Raw genomic sequence first — 18,733 nt, forward strand, 5'->3', positions numbered from 1 at the left:
CTAAATTGAATTAAAATTTAAAAAAAAAATCAATGCTTTTTTATTTAATGTTGCAATATATGATCAATATTGAAGAGAAAGACGTTGGAATATTGAATTTAAATACATACATGTACGTTAGACAGTAAAAAAAATGCAACAAGAACAATTTTAAAACTGAGTAAACTTACAATTAATTTAAGAGGGATGATATTTTGCGACTGCTGTTGAGAACACCGAAAATAATGCGGTTTCAGCTTTTACAATCCAAAGATTTATGAAAAAGTATCTTTAACTGACGATCAATTTCGATAAATATCAATAGAAAACTCGTCCGTCTTTCCGCCCCCTGCGGACCTTTAATTTCTTGATCGTTAATAGTCTGTATAAAAAATAACGCTACTTCAGGGGCATATATATTGCTTCATTGTTAAAATAATTCTATATTATGTGACGAAACAAGTCACAGCTGTCAGAGTTAATAGGGAAAATTAATAACTTTGTACTTCTTGCAGATTGCTCGGCGAGAGTTTGTATATACCTTTTATATATACAATTATAGACATAAAAGTAACAAAATAGATTGTTTTCTTCTTAACGTCATACTTTTTAGGCGAGCTTCAATTTAAATTATTAAGCTAAGTAACGCTTTAAAAATTTTATATAAGAAAAAATTATGTATAACTTAATGAAGGAAGAGGAGAAAATTTAGATTTGTGTTGATCGGTCAAATGAAAATTCCTTTAAATTCTCGAGGCATGCAAAGCCGTATATATTTTTACCAGATTTACTAAAATTAATGTTAATTAAACCATGCCACGGTTGTCGTCCAAAGCATGCATCGGGAATGGACACACAACCCGTGGCTTGCGACGACGCGGTTGTATACATGTACCAAGAGGCTGACCAGATGATATGTCCAGTGAATCAGATACAGAGTGAGGAGCGTAAGTGACTATATTTTGGCTTTAATTGTGTTGTTTATGCCCATGATGTCGCAAAAATGAAAAAAAAAATACAAATCAAGTTATCATTGAATTCCATTTATTCAGGACAGTCAAATGTCAGCTGCTAACAGCTTACTCGAATCCAATAAAGCCCGAAGGACCAAAATGATCACCTCTTAATATTCAAAGAAATATAATGATTCCTTATTATTTATATTTAAGCTATGATATTCAGCAATTGTAAGATTAAGTATAAGAATAATAACATATTTAATTATGCAAACCCCGCTTGGGCCCCAGCGATACGTCAATTAAATTTATTGGACAATAATTACAGAATCGATTTGTACTGTTATCACAGATAAAGACATTGAAAAATGTAAATATATGCAGTGAGTGAAATAAGTTTTAATTGCTAATGCATGTTACAATTTACGTCCATTCTTACTTTCCATATATTTGTTTATAATGTTAGTAATTTATTATCAGATCGAGTTGCTTTCCATAATTTAAAGTTCACTCAACTGGTTTTACTGGGCGGGTTCTAACCCCGTGCATTTTGGAATTCAGTCTGGGCGTAGCAATTGGTGAGAGCGGACGTTTCCAACCAGCTCCCTCATTTCATTAGAATACAGTAATATAAGTATTACTGACCAGAGTCCAGCTATTGTAAATCCCTTTTTGTACCTTTTATTTGAAACCTAAGGAAAAGTTGGATGTCTTATTGTCAATTAACATCCGAATAATACTGATACATGTCGTTATTATTTTGGACCCACAAAGCCACCCGGCGACTGTGCAATATGTAGATACATGCAGATGAATGCTACTGTTTATTGATGAGCAAATGTCGTGGCGCTTGATTCAGTTAATGATGTGGGTGAAATCTAAAAAACAACCTAGTCACATGTTGTGAATCCACTTCCATGCACGTGTTTATAAGTTTGAAAACCAGTTCTGGATTATAAAATAGAAACATTTAAACAATAAAATGCTTTTTTTGATGACTCATGCAGGTTACATGTATGAAGGTAAAGTGATCATTACAGAAAATATTTATATAACCCGCTAACACGATTTATACAATGTATATGTGATTTTTTTCTGCAAATGTCGTAACCTTCATATTCCGCATGAATCTTAAAAGAAAAGCATTTTATTATTTAATTTTACATCTTTCTTGTAACAAATCAATACATTGGTTGTAAAAGCTATGATAACTAACTAAATTACTGTCAATGTTCATCCGTATGTTAGATAGAAGGAACAGACAAAACGAGAAACAGCCAAACTGAAATCCACACGCCCCGTTTATCGATTGGTCGGAACCTACAGCGACTGAAACTGACAGAAAACTGAAGGGACTGAAATCTACACGCCCCGTTTATCGATCGGTCGAGACCTACAGCGACCTAAGAAAAATCACGGACTGCACGAAATAATCACGATGATGTCAGACTCAAATTCCCATAGGAGACCGTTTCTTTTGTTTCTTTTAGCAATTAACGTACCGATGTACATTGACAGTAATTTGGTGAATTTTTATAATTAAGATGTAAATATAAACAATAGAACCGTTTTAACAAGACCTTGGACTTTCAGTAGGACGTAGCTATCTATTCCTTGCGTCAAAACAAGTTCAAAATGACGCGGTTTCAAGCGAAATATGCGCCGATTGCATAGTCTTTGCTCAAAAGCCAGACAAATCTTGTTGATTTCATAGAGCCATGGTTGAGTGGCTAGTATTGAAATAGACAGGCCTACGTCACATTGCTGTTTGACACAAAGTTCTACCGAAAAATCTAAGCTCTTGTTAAAATAGTTCTAAAATGCTTTCTTTGGCGATTCATGCGGGTTATATGAAGGTATATATATAGCGATCATTTACAAAAAAAAAATACATAACGCGCTAACGTGGGTTATGTATTTTTTCTGCAATTTATTCAAATATCATGATGATAACAAAAGCATGATGTCATAATAATCGCACCTTAATTAAACTCCACAACGCATATATATAGGTCTACATGTATTTTTATTAATATATTCACTGTCAGGCTTATTAAGTCGTTTTTTTAAATCCCCCGCTAAATTATTAGGCTACAGAGTTGTTATTTTTACATCGATTCCAAATTAAGATCCACCACTTGTACTACCTATGACGTAGCATGACATTGCACCTATCTACGAAAGGTCACTGCCGAGGTTTTTGACCTCCCAAAGCATGTTTGTTTGTTGATCTTGCAATAACCGTGACAAGAGTTGAATTATTTATGCTAGCATCACCTTAAAAGAAACGAAAATATTCAAATCGTAAAAATTTAAATCAAATTTAAATCATTGCGAACGTTCCGGTATCGAATCAGCTGTTGCAAGTGCGGTATTACGTGACACATTTCTAATTTTAGTTGTTTACTTTTTGTAACGAGCGCCGACCTCACCAAGGGAGAAATAGAAGACGGAATATGATTGGTTCGGCAATTTGACCTATATTTTAGGTAAGTTGTTTACAGGTTACGGACAAATTTGTAATTTCTCTTTTTATTAGGAATTATATTATCAAAGTTTAAATTGAAAATGATTAATATTAGTTTTTTGCATATTTTGAGTACTTAATATTTGATATTGAATGCGTACTTTCTCCGATAATGCTCGCAAAAGTATTTGACACCAGCTGAATTGCAATATATTTGAACCAATGAAATCGCTTGTTAGAAATTTTATGTTAAATTTGGGTCAGTGCTGGTTGTGAATAATTGGGTCACTCAGTCATGGAGAGTTCACATACACGAGATAATTGACCGACTGTCTAAATTGAAGTGAGGACCCGGGGACATAAACACCCTCCTTCTCAAGGTTCCCCATCTTACATCGACCCAGGTAAGTCTGTTATTTTTATGCAGGTAACGAATTGGCTATGTAACCGGTGTACTCTGTCGTAAAATTTTTGTGATATGGACAAAAACACAATAATAACTAGGGATAATGTCACGTCTAATCATGTTTAATGATAATTACAGACAACAAAGAAGTTGTTTACTCGTTTTATTAATACTTTTTATCATTCCGAGTTTTCTCTAAATCGGTAGCCATGATTAGCCGGCGTTTGCACGAATGCATTTTAATAATAACAACCTTTATTATAAAGGTGCATTATAGACCAATATTGCATGTCAGTTTAATGTTTATTGTAATTTTATGCAAACAATCTTAAGTTAAATAAGTATATTACTTAAGCATATGTATATATTCTTGTTTTCCCGGTGGTGTCGCTGATTTCTAGAAAACGTAGATCTGGAGGTTATTGCATAATCAGGCTGGGGGTGGGACAGTGATGTAATAATGACTGCACACTGTGCAAAATAGACAGACATTTAAAGGAAGTGTCTACTGGTGTCTGTAAGTGTTACTTGAAAAAAGTGAATTGTCAATTTGGAATCTTTAAAAATATCATGTACATAATTAAAAATAAACCCAAAGGCTGCAGTATTTCAAAGATCTGTGATGGGTTTTCCCTCCCTAAAATTTCCTCTGTTATATAATGATTAAAGAATCATGGATAGAGGTCTGTCTGTACACTAGTGAACATGGCGGTTACTTGTGACTGCATGGGACATGTGTTGTTTTGTTTTTAAGACATCTTTACCCATATACCCCTATTGAACACCTACATTATGTAGGTTTCATGCTTCATGGCCCAGTAGCTCTTGAATTACAAGCCCACACTTGACCCAAAATAGAAACTTTAGAAAAAGATATTGAGTCATGTAACAAAGGGAAGTGGCAGTCTAATTGAAGTATTTTTTGATTCGTAAATTCAGCATGACTTTACTCATATAATGATCATTGTACGGTTAACTTGAGTTCAGGTATTTGAAAAGGTTTTGAATAAAGGTGCACAGTCCCTTTGAATACATTCGGTAACAACATGCTCAGAATCTTGATTAAAATTGTGGCCCGATTCTATAATTATTCATACTGGTTGATGATGATGATGATACACATACAAGGCAAGCCCAAGCACACGGAAGAGAAAGTGTCAAGGGAATCCCAACTTATATGAGATAATGCAATTTGAAGTTTCGAGTATGGTACGTGGGATTATAAATAACAAAACTACATGGGACTGTATGGATATTACAAATACTTGTTTATTTAAATTAACTAAGTAAGTGGAAAACTGATGATAGATACTCTGAAAGTTTTTCCTTAAATTACTTCATTTTGTGACTATATTTTACAAATGTCAGGGTTTTTAAAAGTTCTCTCAATCAACCATCTTATCATACAAACTTATGAGAGGGGTCATCAAGAATGTGGTACGTTCTAAAGTTAAAAATCATACATCTTTAGATGATCAAAAACATAAGTGCATGCAGTGGAGTCAATTCCAAAGTAATTATATATTGTACAAACTTTAAGACTTTTTTGAGAAAACAAAAAATGACAAATTTTTACCAGTTGAGGTACAGTAAAAACCACTTTTGTATAAATGTTGACCAATATAAGAGACTTGCAGATAAATTGATGGTTTTTGTTCGTGAACTATAATCATAGGCAGCATATTTATAATCGAATATTCTATGGTATCAAAATATTGGGGATACCGTAAGTTAGAGGGAACTGTTGACAAAATATATGAAGATTTTGTACATCTTAATTTAAGTACATTGAAGTATAGGATATTACAAAAGAGGGTTACACAGTCAAATGGAGAAACCCCTTAAAATATTGTTTTTCATTTTAAAAGCTACAATGGGGTGGTGGGAGGGGGAGATAGCAGTTTAGAACTGAATGGAATTAGTACTGTAATGATTTATAAAAATGAGTGTTTTCTAACTAAAAGGATTGTGTTTATCGATGAAGGGGATGTATGTATTACATAAACGATGCTGCTCTTTACCAACATTTTATTCATATTTCAAATTTAAAGTCAGGAAAAAAGAAAAAGGGCTTGTAATGAAAGATTGTTATCATTAGAGTGTATCATACTTCACAGCAATGTTTATCCATGTACGTACAGTCACAATACACCTATGTCAGTAGGTCATAGGGGCCATTTTCTGTGCTTGAGCAAACAAGGCAGGAATTTGGGCATTATATGGGCATTGTGGTGGAAATTCAGAGAAAATTCGACAAAACCCCAGATCTCTTTTCTGTTTAGCTTTTGTTTGATTGGAATTTTTGTTTGTTCTGTTTAAGGAAATAAAGAATACTTCTTTTGGTCAATGGCTGTAGCCTTATGTTTGAGCTGTCTATACTGATATCAGGGATGTTGTTGTTTTGTTAGTTGATTAATAAATAATATATCATGCATATAATGTGAATATCTAACTAGAGAAGACACCTCAATGGTCTAAAATGAGGCCCAATGAATTTTTACATATCTTAATCGTGAACTGTTAGCCCTTTTGTTTTATGCTTGCAATATGCCGCAATATATAGGTATATTGTAAGAATACATAGATATATGCCTATGTGTGATTGTAATTCATGGCAAAAATCGATCATGGCAGAAATTTTAAACACTCAAAAGAAATATTTATCCAGTAGCTGGTCCGTTGACTAATTCTGTTTTTCTGAATAATCTTGACTAAAAAAAATGTTACCCTCTCCCCCTCTCCCCCCCCCCCCCCCCAAAAAAAAGAAGGAAAAAAAACAGAGATAAAAAACAAAACACAAGTAAATGATGATTTATTAATTCAACACTAAAAAGGTAGCATCTTAAACATGAGATTCAAAGAAGAGGTAAACAAATAAAACCCAGCTAGCCCTGTTTCATGGTTGAATGTCCAAACTTTCTTAGTCATCAAATATGGAGGTCACTGACTTTGGTATTTTGCGTACATGGTATTGAATACTGTATATTTGTTTTGTGTGCGAAGGAAAGCAGCTGAATAGCCCAATATTAAAGTTGACTTCTTCATGCTTGGTATGGTAAAAATCATGAACAGAATCCCAAGGCGCCAGCAAATCTCAGGTCGTAGACAGGGATTAGGATTTAGAGGAAGGAAAGCAGTCCTTGACTTTTTAAGCAATAAGTACAAAAGCAGAAGATTTGTTCAGCTGTGGGAACTGTATAGTTGCTCTTTGCATGAAGATGTTCATGAGGTTTTTTTGTAGATGAAACTGCTGTCAGCAAGGTTGGCAATGGGTTGCAGTAAACAAAAAGTTAATTGCTCTTGGAGGCATAAATCTTCTACATGTTAAGTTTTATGGGAGGTATTGGGTGGATCTCGCTGAAAGCTGGAAGACATTGATATAAAGGTGTTTATCCTTTGCTCTGAACTCTTGATTTTTTACTACTGACTCATAGATGTGTAATGATAAAAGAGCAAATCTCCTTTCCTGGCCCTCAACAATTGAAAGTTGAAACAAAAGGAATATTTAAAAATCGTGTAAGCAGAAATTATATCAATTAAAATTTTAAGTCAGACAACCTAATTGAGTACCATAATTCTGAAAAGTTGGCTATAAACAGTATTCCGATTCTACCATTTGAACCTTTTTCTGTGAAGAAAATGAACAATGGTTAAAAATACTTTTTCTCTTTTTTTTTTATAAATCATTGAAACTGTTATAGTTTGATATAATGTAACTAAGCAGTTGTTAGAAACAATGCATGTGCTGACTGCACTTGCAAAACAAAGAAGTTTGATTATAAGGATAAGGTTATTTAGATTTAGTTGAATGTAATTTGTAAGAATAGCATGTGGGCTTTTTGCCCCTATGGAATGCCAACAATGAATTGAATTTTACAAATCTTTGGCCATGCCACATATGCATGATCAGTTAAACAACAAACAATTTACTTTTAAAAGTATTGATCCACAAAATGCATGCATGCACTTTTTGAAAGCATGTTCGTGAAAAAAGTCCTATGTGTTTAATATGAAAAAAAATATATAAAATAGATGCTGAGGCATTTGTAAACAACAACAGTCACATTAGAAACGAAAACAATACAGCCATCTTTAAAAAAAAATCATCTTATTCTTAATGTCAGATTGGTTCATCCATACATCACCGATAGATAATCGATTCTCATGAATGTACTTTAATGAACCTGTAAGCAAATTATTGTGATGTCATAAGGCTGTTCTAATTTTGATATTTTTTCTGTTATTTACATGTTAAAGTTGTTGCCTATTTTAATCTATCGGTTGTAGAGCTCGCTTTTTCAGTCTACCAACTGTAACACATAGCTGAGAAGTGCATTTTTTTACTGTATACATCTACCTTATCATTAACATATTTTGTTCTTTCTTTATTTTAGCAGCTGTAGATGGTGAATCAAGGGAGTCCTAACATGGATTGAAACTCGATCCGTAAGTCACTCAGTTATAGACTAATAGACAAGGAAGGTTTTGTACTTTGGAAGCTGGTCGGTCGCTTTGTTTTCCTGAGTAAGGGCCTTGCAGCAATAAGTATAGAGGGTTACAAAAGTGAAAAACAAAGCTATAAAATTGTTTGAATAGCCTGGTTGGTATCACACGTGTTTGGGGTGGCCATGTTGCATAACGAACATGCTTGTGAATTTTTTGACTCAAGCGGCCCCATTTACAAAAAATGAAGAGCCATTAAAAAGTTAAATAACAGGACTTGGACAGTCATAAAGGAGATCTGGCTTTTTAACTGACAGGATGAATTTTTTGGTCCGCCTACCATTGCTTATGAATTATTCCATCATAATGCTAATTAACTAAAGAAATATATATTTAACTGTTGTGTGTTATTGTTTATTTTATAGGTGAAATGGTCTAACTTGAGTCCTACCTGGAAAGAAACTTAACTTAAAGACATATTTCAGCATAATATGACAACGATGGGAAAAGAAGCAAGTTTGGATGGATTAGGTAATGAACGAGAAATTAAGAAAGCAGGCATGCATGAATTGATACTGAAATAACATTGATCAAGCAGAGATATCATTGGATCACTATATCTGTGCATTTAAAAATATTGTTTACCTGCATATTTTGTTCAGAAGGTTGTTTTACAAAGGGAGTCAAAATGCATGGATAATTATGGGGGTTGCATTCTTAAGAATTTTAAATATTACATAATATTACATAATAGTAAGTTCAAGGCTTTGAACCTTTTTTCACAAAACTGAAAAGGATATAAATTGCTGTGCTAATGCATTTCTTCTAATTAAATAATGTGTTCTTTCCATTACAAAGCTGAGAGCTTATCTGTTTATATCTTACGATATATATTTTCAATTAAGTTTTGTTTGATATCTTTCTATTGGATCAACAAAGGTACTTATATTTACTCTAAATTACTTGCTCCAAAAAGTTAACCTTTAGCTGAATGTTTGGTTACAATAAGTTTGATATCCTTGATCTACAATTTTTATAGAAATTGAAATAAATGCAAATTTAATTGTTTCCCAGGGAAACATTATACCCATAACAATATACACATGTATACTATGACCTATCCTCCAGAGACAAAATTTTTTTCTGAATAAATAGTTTAATATTATCTTCAAAAATAACTTTTTCAGGAAGAAACACAACGCCAATTCTAAATTATTCAAGCTACCATATTTCAAATTGATTTACATGTAGTGTTGCTAGAGGTGATTGAACCCATGACCCCATAAGGGCAAAGACTGGTCATGTTTAGCTTTACAGTGTAATATTCATATACATTAGATGCAATCTTTTAGAAAGCATTAGCAAATCAAAGAAATGTGTACTGGTAAGTACAAAACAAGAACTAAACAAAATATCTGTAAGCAGTAATCTTTCTCACTGTGTGAATAGATCAAGCATCTGTATAAAAATAATGATACATGTGAATATACAACATTTTTGAAGTTTTTCTTGTTCTGTCACAAATGAGATAATTTTAATCTTATGCCTTAAAATTTGCTGAATCACACCCAAAAAAATTGGTATTGCCCTGCAGACGAAGTTATTTTTCACAGGAAATAGTTTTATTGCCGTCTTGAACCTGTTATCATGATGTCAATTATTCTGCATATTAATTACATCAAGTTGAAACTAAAGAGTCAATTAATTGAAAATGTAAAAGTTCCTTAAAATCAACATGTCGAGACAATATCTGCAACTCCTTCCTTTGAATTCTGAGGAATTTGTTTAATTGATGAGAAATCAACAGAACGAGAGTGATAGAGGTCAATTTTTACGATTTAAGGGAAAATATTTACATTTGCAAATGTTTTCCCTTATACAACACTGTTTTCGCAATCTGCTGTTATTCCTGCATAACATCATTATGGGTCAAGAGGTTAAAGTAGCGAATGAATAATCTAGGTCACTACTTTTTCTATGTGCTCAACCTAATGGAAGGTTCAAGTGAGCTTTTCTGATCACCGGTTGTCTGTCATCTGTCCGTCTAAAAACTTTTCACATTTTTTACTTCTCCTCTAGAACCACTGGGCCAAATTTAACCAAACTTGGTACAAAGCATCTTTATGGTAAGATGATTCTAATTTGTTAAAATTTAGAGCAAAGCCCTTTTTAACAGGGAGATAATTGCAAAATAGTAAAAATAGGGTTCATGTCTTAAAAAATTTTTTCTCAAGAACCACTGCACTAGAAATGCTAATATTTACACCAACGCTTGTATAAATAGTGAAGATTTTAAATTATAAAATTGTGACCCCCGGACTAATACTGGGGCCCCAAGATGGGTTTAATGTTTACCACAGAAATATATATGGGATATGTTTAAAAAAATGTTCCTCTCAAGAACAACAATGCTAAAATTCGTGAGATAACTATGCAAGCATCCTCAAATAATGTAGATTCTAAATTGTTAAAACCGTGACCCACAGACTAATACTTGGGCCCCAAGACAGGTTCATAGTTTAACATTTGACATCGAAATATATATGGAAAATGTTTATAAATCTCCTTCTCAAGAATTACAGTGCTAGAATTTATGAGATTATGATGCAAGCATCCTCAAATAATGTAGAATTTAACTTGTTGAAATCTTGACAACCCAACTAATACTTGGGAGGCCTATGAGGGGTTCAAAGTTTGAATAAAAATATATGTGGGAAATGTTTAAAAATCTTCACAAGAAATACAATTGCACAATTACCATGCAAGCATTCAGTTTTTTTCTTACAAATGGTAGATTCCAAATTGTTTAAATTGTAACCCTAAACTAATACTGGGGCCCCACGATGTTCAATGTTTGACTTTGAAATATATTGGTAAAATATTTAAAAACTAAAATAAAAAGAACTGTTGTTCAGGTGAGTGATGTGGCTCATGAGCCTAGTTTAAAACTTAAAAATAGCGATGGACTTTTAAAAAAAAAATACATTTCACATTGAATGGTAAGAAATGACAGATGTCAATAAATTACCAGTAAACTTGTTTTTGAATTAAATGTCCGTAAACTAGTTTTGATTTTAAGCTCACCTGAGCCAAAGGCTAAAGTGAGCTTTTCTGCTCAAAAGAACTATATATGATATTAGTCAAATTTGATAAGTTTAAACATATTCTGATGAAAAGAAATTGTAAATTTTTTAATTTGAAAATTTTTTAAAAACACAATTTTATAAAAATGCTGTTTGAGCGGACCGGAAGTGACGGACAAACATGGTTTTACCTGATCGGCTATAAGAATTCAAAAATATATTATTCCTGAAAATTTCAATGTTCTATCTTCAATCATTTTTAGAAAAAGGGAGAACAAAATCACTTTTAAAAAAAAGAAAAACGAACATAACAGCCGACCGGAAGTGACGTCATCAACAAAAATGTACGTGATAAAAGACCTTGATATTTTGTATTATTCGTGAAAATTTCATAAAAATCTGTTGTAGCATATTCGAGATATTTGAGTTTTAAGAAAAATGTTAAGAAAAAAAATAATAATAATAGTGAAAAATAGAGAAAAAGAAACCTAATAAAAACAGGGTCTTCCGTTGGAAACAGAAGACCCTAAAAATATTTAAAAAATTTCTTCTCAAAAACTGATTGGCAAGAAAAGGTTAAACTTGACGTGTGGAAGCCTCCTCAGGTAGGGTATATTCAAGTTTGTTCAAATCATGGTAGGATTATATATATATTCATTTTGTTAAAGTTAGACTTAGATCAAAAGTGAGCTTGTCTAACTTTAATGGCCCTGGGGCAGGACTTTCCTGTCACCTCAGGGCAATTATTCTGGTATGTTGCCTTCGAAGCCATGTAATACATGTACATGTATTGGTATAATGTTTTCTGTTTAAATCTTTGTCACTGTTTCAACAGAGTAAACCAGTGTCTTTGCTGATATATAATGAATTTGAAATTATTTTATAATGTTCATTAAGAGGTATAATGGGCATTTTCAGGCTATATATTTTTAGGCTCACCTGAGCCAAAGGCTCAAATGAGTTTTTATGATAAAGATTTGTCCATTGTCTGTTGTTGTCAGTGTTGGCAACAATGTCGTCATTGTCGTAAACTTTTCACATTTTCATTTTCTTTTGCACTACCACTGGGCTGATTTCAACCAAACTTATTACAAAGCATCACTGTGTGAAGGGGATTCAAGTTTGTTCAAATGAAGGGGTATGATCGGGCCACAATGGGGGAAGGGATCAAATTTCTACATTAGAAGATATAGAGGAAAATCTTTAAAAATCAATAAGTCCACAAAGTGGGGGGGGGGGGGGGGGGGGGGGTAGAGAAAAAGAGAAAAATCTTCTTACAAATACTAAAACACCAAAAAGGGCCTGGTATTCACAATAAAAATATTTGGGTAAAAATCTGCGGATTTTTTAACTTCCTGACCAAAATCTACTGTACTTAGTTTTCAAGATGATTTTGAGACTGTAATGCTGATTTGATTAGAGTTATGGCTATTGTTGCTCAGTTGAGCAATGTGGCCCCTAGGCCTTTTGTTTTTATTTTAAATTTCTGTATAAAATATTGATACATGGCATAAACTGTTCTTACATCTTTGTCCCAATGTAGTGTAAACCAATCCATGTGATGATATATTAATAGCAAATATTTGATAGTTATTATTTTATCTTATCAATTTAGAGGGGATAAACTTTTTTGGTCTATTTGTTTGTCTTTTTGACTGCTCACTTTAGTGATACCGAAGCACCATAAACGTTAAAATTTATTCATTAAAAGACTACCGATGTTCATACATTTCATATATATAGAATGGGTTTTAATATTTAAAATATTCTATTAAATTAATTTATTTTAAAAATACAATGTGTTAAACTGAGTGATTTTTTTTTAAGATCATTTAAAAATACCGGCACAAATCTAGAAAGACAAGCAAAATTAACTTACCTTAGAAAATCTGGCCAAGAAAAATCAGAAGAACACAATGTGCCTTTATTTTCTTCAGATCTTAAAGATGTTACCTGTCTGTGGAAAACTTGACAAAAATCCTTATTTTCCAAACAATTAGACATAGCAACATAGAACTGAGATTGTTAATTTGGTCTGTGTTGCTATGGTTATTGTTACTTCAGTGTCCCAATTCTCTGTATAGATTAACGTCATATTCATTAGCAACCTTATTATTACCTTGAGTATTTTAGCACATCATTTCTGTGGATCACAAACTACTTCATATGCCATAGTCAACTTGTGACAAATTGATGCGAAATTATTTTGTCCTGTATATGGTGAACAAAACAATGGTGGCGTTGTGAAATTGAGGCCAAAAAAATCTTGGTTTCGTTCTTTGTTACATTCAGTGGAGATAAAAAAATTAATGGAAAATGTTTAATTTGATTCAACTTTTGAATCAGATGAGAGGATTGGGGAAATGTAATGAAGAAGCAGGTAATTAAATACATTGTTGTTCTTATGAATTTATGATCTCAGATATCAACTTTTGCAAAAAAATTTTTCGAGTAAAACCTTTTTTATCATGGTTTGATTAGTTCTAGACAAAACTAATAAATGTAATAAAGGTTTACTTTTATTATTTTTTAAAATAAAGCAGTATTTCAAAATTTAAATAATTCTCTAAAAGTAAAGGGAAATTACTTTTATAAGTATGTTTGACTATATATGGAAAACTTAAATTTAAGCATGTCCAGATTCCAGAGCAAACATTGCATGTAAACTTTAAGAAAAAAAGCTGTCAATGATTAGCAAGATTTCAGAGCCTTTCTGTACGATGAACTGAAACTGTCCAACAAGGCAAATAATCAAACTCATCTATATCACTGGATGATTATAGTCTTTGACTGCATGGCCACCTTCCTGGCTTTGTAATTATTGATTAGGTAAACAATATATTTTATTAAAAAAAAAAAGCCAACCAAGTTCATATGTTTGTGAAAATTATGCAACATTTTCAGTTTGAATGAGTCCTTTCTGTATTCAAAGTATTTTAGAAATGAACTATTATTTATTTACACGGGTCTGGTTGAAAACGACTAGCGTAAGTTTATTTCCACAAGTTTATTTACATTTATATATACAGAGATGAACAACTAGTTCATGTCATGACAACTAATTTCAGTGATCAGAGATTGCTCTGCAATCATTTTACGAATATGTATTCTTTATTTCTAAAAAAATAATTTTAAAAACGATACGCAATTACGAGCCTTAGAATTTCTGTGTTATTTCCATTATCTTCAAATTCATATGAACCACCAAACAAGCAATTTATGAATCATAAAAATGAACATATTGCAGTTCAGTGGGATATATATACCAAAAAATATTTGAAAATGTAAATACTAGTATTGATATGCACTTTATTTTCTATTGTTGTGATGTTGACGTTTTGTTGTCCTTTATTGTAGAGTTTGACGGGGACACTGTACTGTGTAGAGTATGTGGAGATAAAGCCAGTGGGTTTCATTATGGAGTGCACGCTTGTGAAGGATGCAAGGTAGGTGGACTAGTGGATCTGCCGAGTTTATAACCGACGGGTTTTCCAACGGAAAAATCCGGTTATTAAAATGGTGAAAATGGCGGGTGGGCAGGCTACTGCCAAAGGGTACCCTTATTGTACGGATAACTCCTCCTACAGTTTTCAAGATAGGAAGTTGTTCTTTTGCAGATCAATTGTACATATATCAGAGGTGTGCATATTGCTAGGATTTTGATTTCTGATAATTTAAAAAAAAATACCAGCTTTTGAACTTAGTCATTTTTTGGCAAAATATTGCTTATGGGTACTCCATTTCACTGGATATGGTAGGTAGTGTTTATCAATTCAGGGTTGAAATGGATTATGGATACAGTTCACATTAAAGAAAACCTGGTTTACTGTCACTTTGACAGCTTTTCACTTTATCAATGATTTGATTAAATCTCCGGATCTTAGTCATACAACTCATACAACTTGCATAATGTGCTATATCGAAAGTCACTACTACCGTGTTCAGGTAGTATCAAGAATTACGGCTTGAAAAAATGGGGTAAAATTTTAGTCCTATGTACAACACACTTTTAATCAAAATTTAGCTGAAAAAAAGTGTCTGTTATACACGTGACATTACGGTTATATACATTTTAGAATTGCTCTATAAAACCAATTCAGCAATTCAGAAATGAACTGATTTCTGTTCAATCCAAATACTTTTCATGAAAATAGGTGAATGTATATTTGTCAATATCTTTTTTTCTTATTTGCATTCTCATTTTGAAAAAAAAAATGACATAATTAATGGAATTGTTACTTCAAGAAAAAAAGCTAGAGATGGATATTGTCTTTCATTCTTAACCTCAGAACCACAGAACTAATAATTTGTAAATTACAAGCAAACGATGTGATATCACCTCCATTAATCTTTATGGTCAAAATCAAAAATGGTGGAAATATTTTGAACAACATAACATGGCACTGTGCATTTTATTACATATGAATAGAAAATTTGTAAATAAGCTCCTTCGGTCAAGTTTGGGACACTGTATCTCAGGTGAGTGATGTAGCCCATTGGCCTCTTGTTCTAGTTCTATTGTGGAATGCAAAACTCAAACTGGCATTGGTGTTGCATTAATATGTATGCCTGACTCCTGTATGGCATAATTTCCTATCGCCTATGAGTTTTAACTGAATTAATAGTTAATAGAAAAGCTCATAGTTAAAATCATCCCTCAAGTGTGTTTAGTATATTTGACATTATGAATAGCTGCTTAATATCACATGTAAAATTTTGCAGGGGTTTTTCCGCCGCAGTATACAGCAAAAGATACAGTACCGACCATGTCTTAAGAATCAACAGTGCAATATCATGAGGGTCAACAGAAATCGCTGTCAGTACTGCAGGTGTGTACTGGTCAAGTGGTCAAGATTCTTTCTCCTCAGTCATGGGAGACAGAGTCGTGTTCAAGTACTGTCTTCTGAAAAAGAAGACAGTCATTATGTATATAGTGAGATCTTACCTTTTGCATGGTTACCTGGTGAAGAGTGAATAAAGCATCATGGCTATTCTTAATTCTTAAAGACTGAATTATAGATTTAAAACAAAACATCAACAAACCAGTGATGATATCACATGCATTTAGCCACTCTTCTTACCTTATGTTCTTCAGAAATTTTATCTTCAGAAGTTATGAAGTTTTGCAATGAAATTTTCAGATCTGAATTAAAATATGTAGATGTTTCAAAGTGCATATTTTTCTTGCTTTAGGGCGAGTTTTTATAATTTTATTACATTTGTGACATTACGAGCTCAACCCTTGTACTTGTAAAAAGTGAGTGCTTCTTCTGATTATATAATAATTAAAAATTTGCTTCTTTGTACCATCAGGTTGAAGAAATGCATTGCAGTTGGAATGTCTCGAGATGGTAAGAGAATTTAAAGGTTTAGAATGATTAATTCTTCAAATGTTAATATGTCAATCAATGAAAAGTAATTAGTGTTAGAAACTGGGGTTAAGAAATTTTTCTATTTAACTCTTTAATCTACTTATCATCTTTTTTGTTCTCAAGTCACCTGAAATATCAAATGCAGATTTTACATTTTGTAACTGCTGTTTAATTCAGGTCAATGATTCTCCTGGAGAAAGTTAAAAATGTCCAACCTTAAATATATATTTATAAAAAATCAGTGGAAACAATTATTGAATCACATCAAAATGTTGTACATATATTGCATAAAGCTGTATGTGTTTTTGGTGAGAGATTGTTCTGCAATTAATCTAATAGCATTATTGTTTTATAACGTTCTTGGCGTCAGACACAGATATTGAGTATGATTTTTAGGTTGATGTGGATTATAATGATAATTTAATGTCATTTATTCTGTACAATACATTATCAAAACAACTACATTTTCTTTGACAGCTGTACGCTTTGGTCGAGTTCCAAAGAAGGAGAAAGCTCGCATCATTGAACAAATGCAGAAAAACACGATGCACTCGCAGACTAGTCAGATGATGACGATGTTTCAGAACAGCAGGGATCTCATTCAGGCCATCGTAACGGCTCATCACCACACGTGTGTCTTCACACACGGCAATGTACGACAAATGAGGGAAGATGCCATCAAGAATAACAACTTTGTCAACTGCCCTGCTCAAATGGTAAAAACTTCCATATTTAGTTTTTTATAAGAAAGAATTGTCATAACAATGGTTAAAATGTAATTAGTTCTCCTTCTGGTAAAATTGAAAGCGGCTTATATATACCAGTAGATTCCCTCTCCATCTTCCTTCCGTCTGTTAGTCTTTCACAACACCATACCTATTGCAATTGGTCTTCGTCCGTCGTCGTGCGCCGTGCGTTAACAATTTTACATTTTTAACTTCTTCTTGAAAACTACCTGGCCAATCGTTACCATTTTTTGTGTGAAGCATCTCTATGGTAAGAAGAATCTAAATTGTGAAATTCATGGCTCTACCACCCCTGGGGTGCCACGGGCGGGGCCAAATAAGCAAAAAAAAGCCAAATTTTCAAAAATCTTCTTCTCTTCTCCCACACATGCGAGGAAAAAAAAAGGTTGCATAGTTATGATGTCCATGAAGCCCTCTACCAAAATTGTGACATTCATGGCCCATGATGTCCATGAAGCCCTCTACCAAAATTGTGACATTCATGGCCCCTGGGTCAGGGGTTCTGGCTCTAGGGTGGGGCCAATATGGCCATATAGTAAAAATGTATTAAATCTTAGAAAATCTTCTTCTCTACTCCCATGTATATTTATTAAAAACTAAATGCATGATTATGATGTCCATGAAGCCCTCTACTAAAATTGTGAAATTCATGACCCAGAGGTTCAGGCGCTAGGGTGGGGCCAATATGGCCATATAGTACAAATGTATTAAATCTTAGAAAATCTTCTTCTCTACTCCCATGTATATTTATTAAAAACTAAATGCATGGTTATGATGTCCATGAAGCCCTCTACCAAAATTGTGAAATTCATTACCCCTGTGTAAGGGGTTTTGGCTCTAGGGTGGGGCCAATATGGCCATATAGTAAAAATGTATTAAATCTTAAAAAATCTTCTTCTTTACTCCCACACATGTGGGCAAAAAACTGAATACATGGTTATGATGTCCACTAACTCCTCTACCAAAATTGTGAAATTCATGGCCCCTGGGTCAGGAGTTCAGGACTTGGGGGGGGGGGGGGGGGCGCAATATAGTGTTAATGCATATAATGTTTAAAAATCTTCTTCTCTATTCTCACACATCTGTATGAAAAACTGACTTCATAATTATGTTTACCAGGAAGTTCTCTACTAAAATTTTAAATTTCATGTCACCTGGAGTATGGGTTTTGACTCTGGGGCAGGGCCAAAATGGATGTATAGGTGTTAATGCATATAATGTTTAAAAATTATCTTCTTTGCTCCCACACACCTAAAAGGAAAACTGAATTCATGATTTTGT

General features: G+C 33.0%; 1 protein-coding gene across 7 annotated transcripts in view; it reads left to right on the forward strand.

Moving 5' to 3' along the window:
• The first annotated feature begins 3,164 nt into the window (after positions 1–3,164).
• The window catches only part of LOC105328274 (uncharacterized), a 30,743-nt gene continuing 15,174 nt past the window's right edge, over positions 3,165–18,733 (forward strand). Inside the window, exons 1-9 of one of the 7 annotated variants that reach the window (XM_066074927.1) lie at positions 3,165–3,424; positions 3,667–3,806; positions 8,203–8,254; positions 8,677–8,782; positions 11,598–11,678; positions 14,692–14,780; positions 16,057–16,163; positions 16,648–16,685; positions 17,184–17,422. In XM_066074927.1, coding sequence (XP_065930999.1) covers positions 16,129–16,163; positions 16,648–16,685; positions 17,184–17,422 — 312 coding nt within the window. In that variant the 5' untranslated portion in view covers positions 3,165–3,424; positions 3,667–3,806; positions 8,203–8,254; ... (2 more) ...; positions 14,692–14,780; positions 16,057–16,128. Of the gene's footprint in view, positions 3,425–3,666; positions 3,807–4,306; positions 4,326–8,202; positions 8,255–8,676; positions 8,783–11,597; positions 11,679–13,327; positions 13,715–14,691; positions 14,781–16,056; positions 16,164–16,647; positions 16,686–17,183; positions 17,423–18,733 lie in introns of those variants that run through there. The other 6 variants (XM_034447955.2, XM_034447956.2, XM_066074924.1 and 3 more) reach the window with 6 other exon arrangements.

The sequence above is a fragment of the Magallana gigas genome, chromosome 2 (assembly GCF_963853765.1).
Source record: "Magallana gigas chromosome 2, xbMagGiga1.1, whole genome shotgun sequence".
In the NCBI taxonomy this organism is placed as follows: Eukaryota; Metazoa; Mollusca; class Bivalvia; order Ostreida; family Ostreidae; genus Magallana; species Magallana gigas.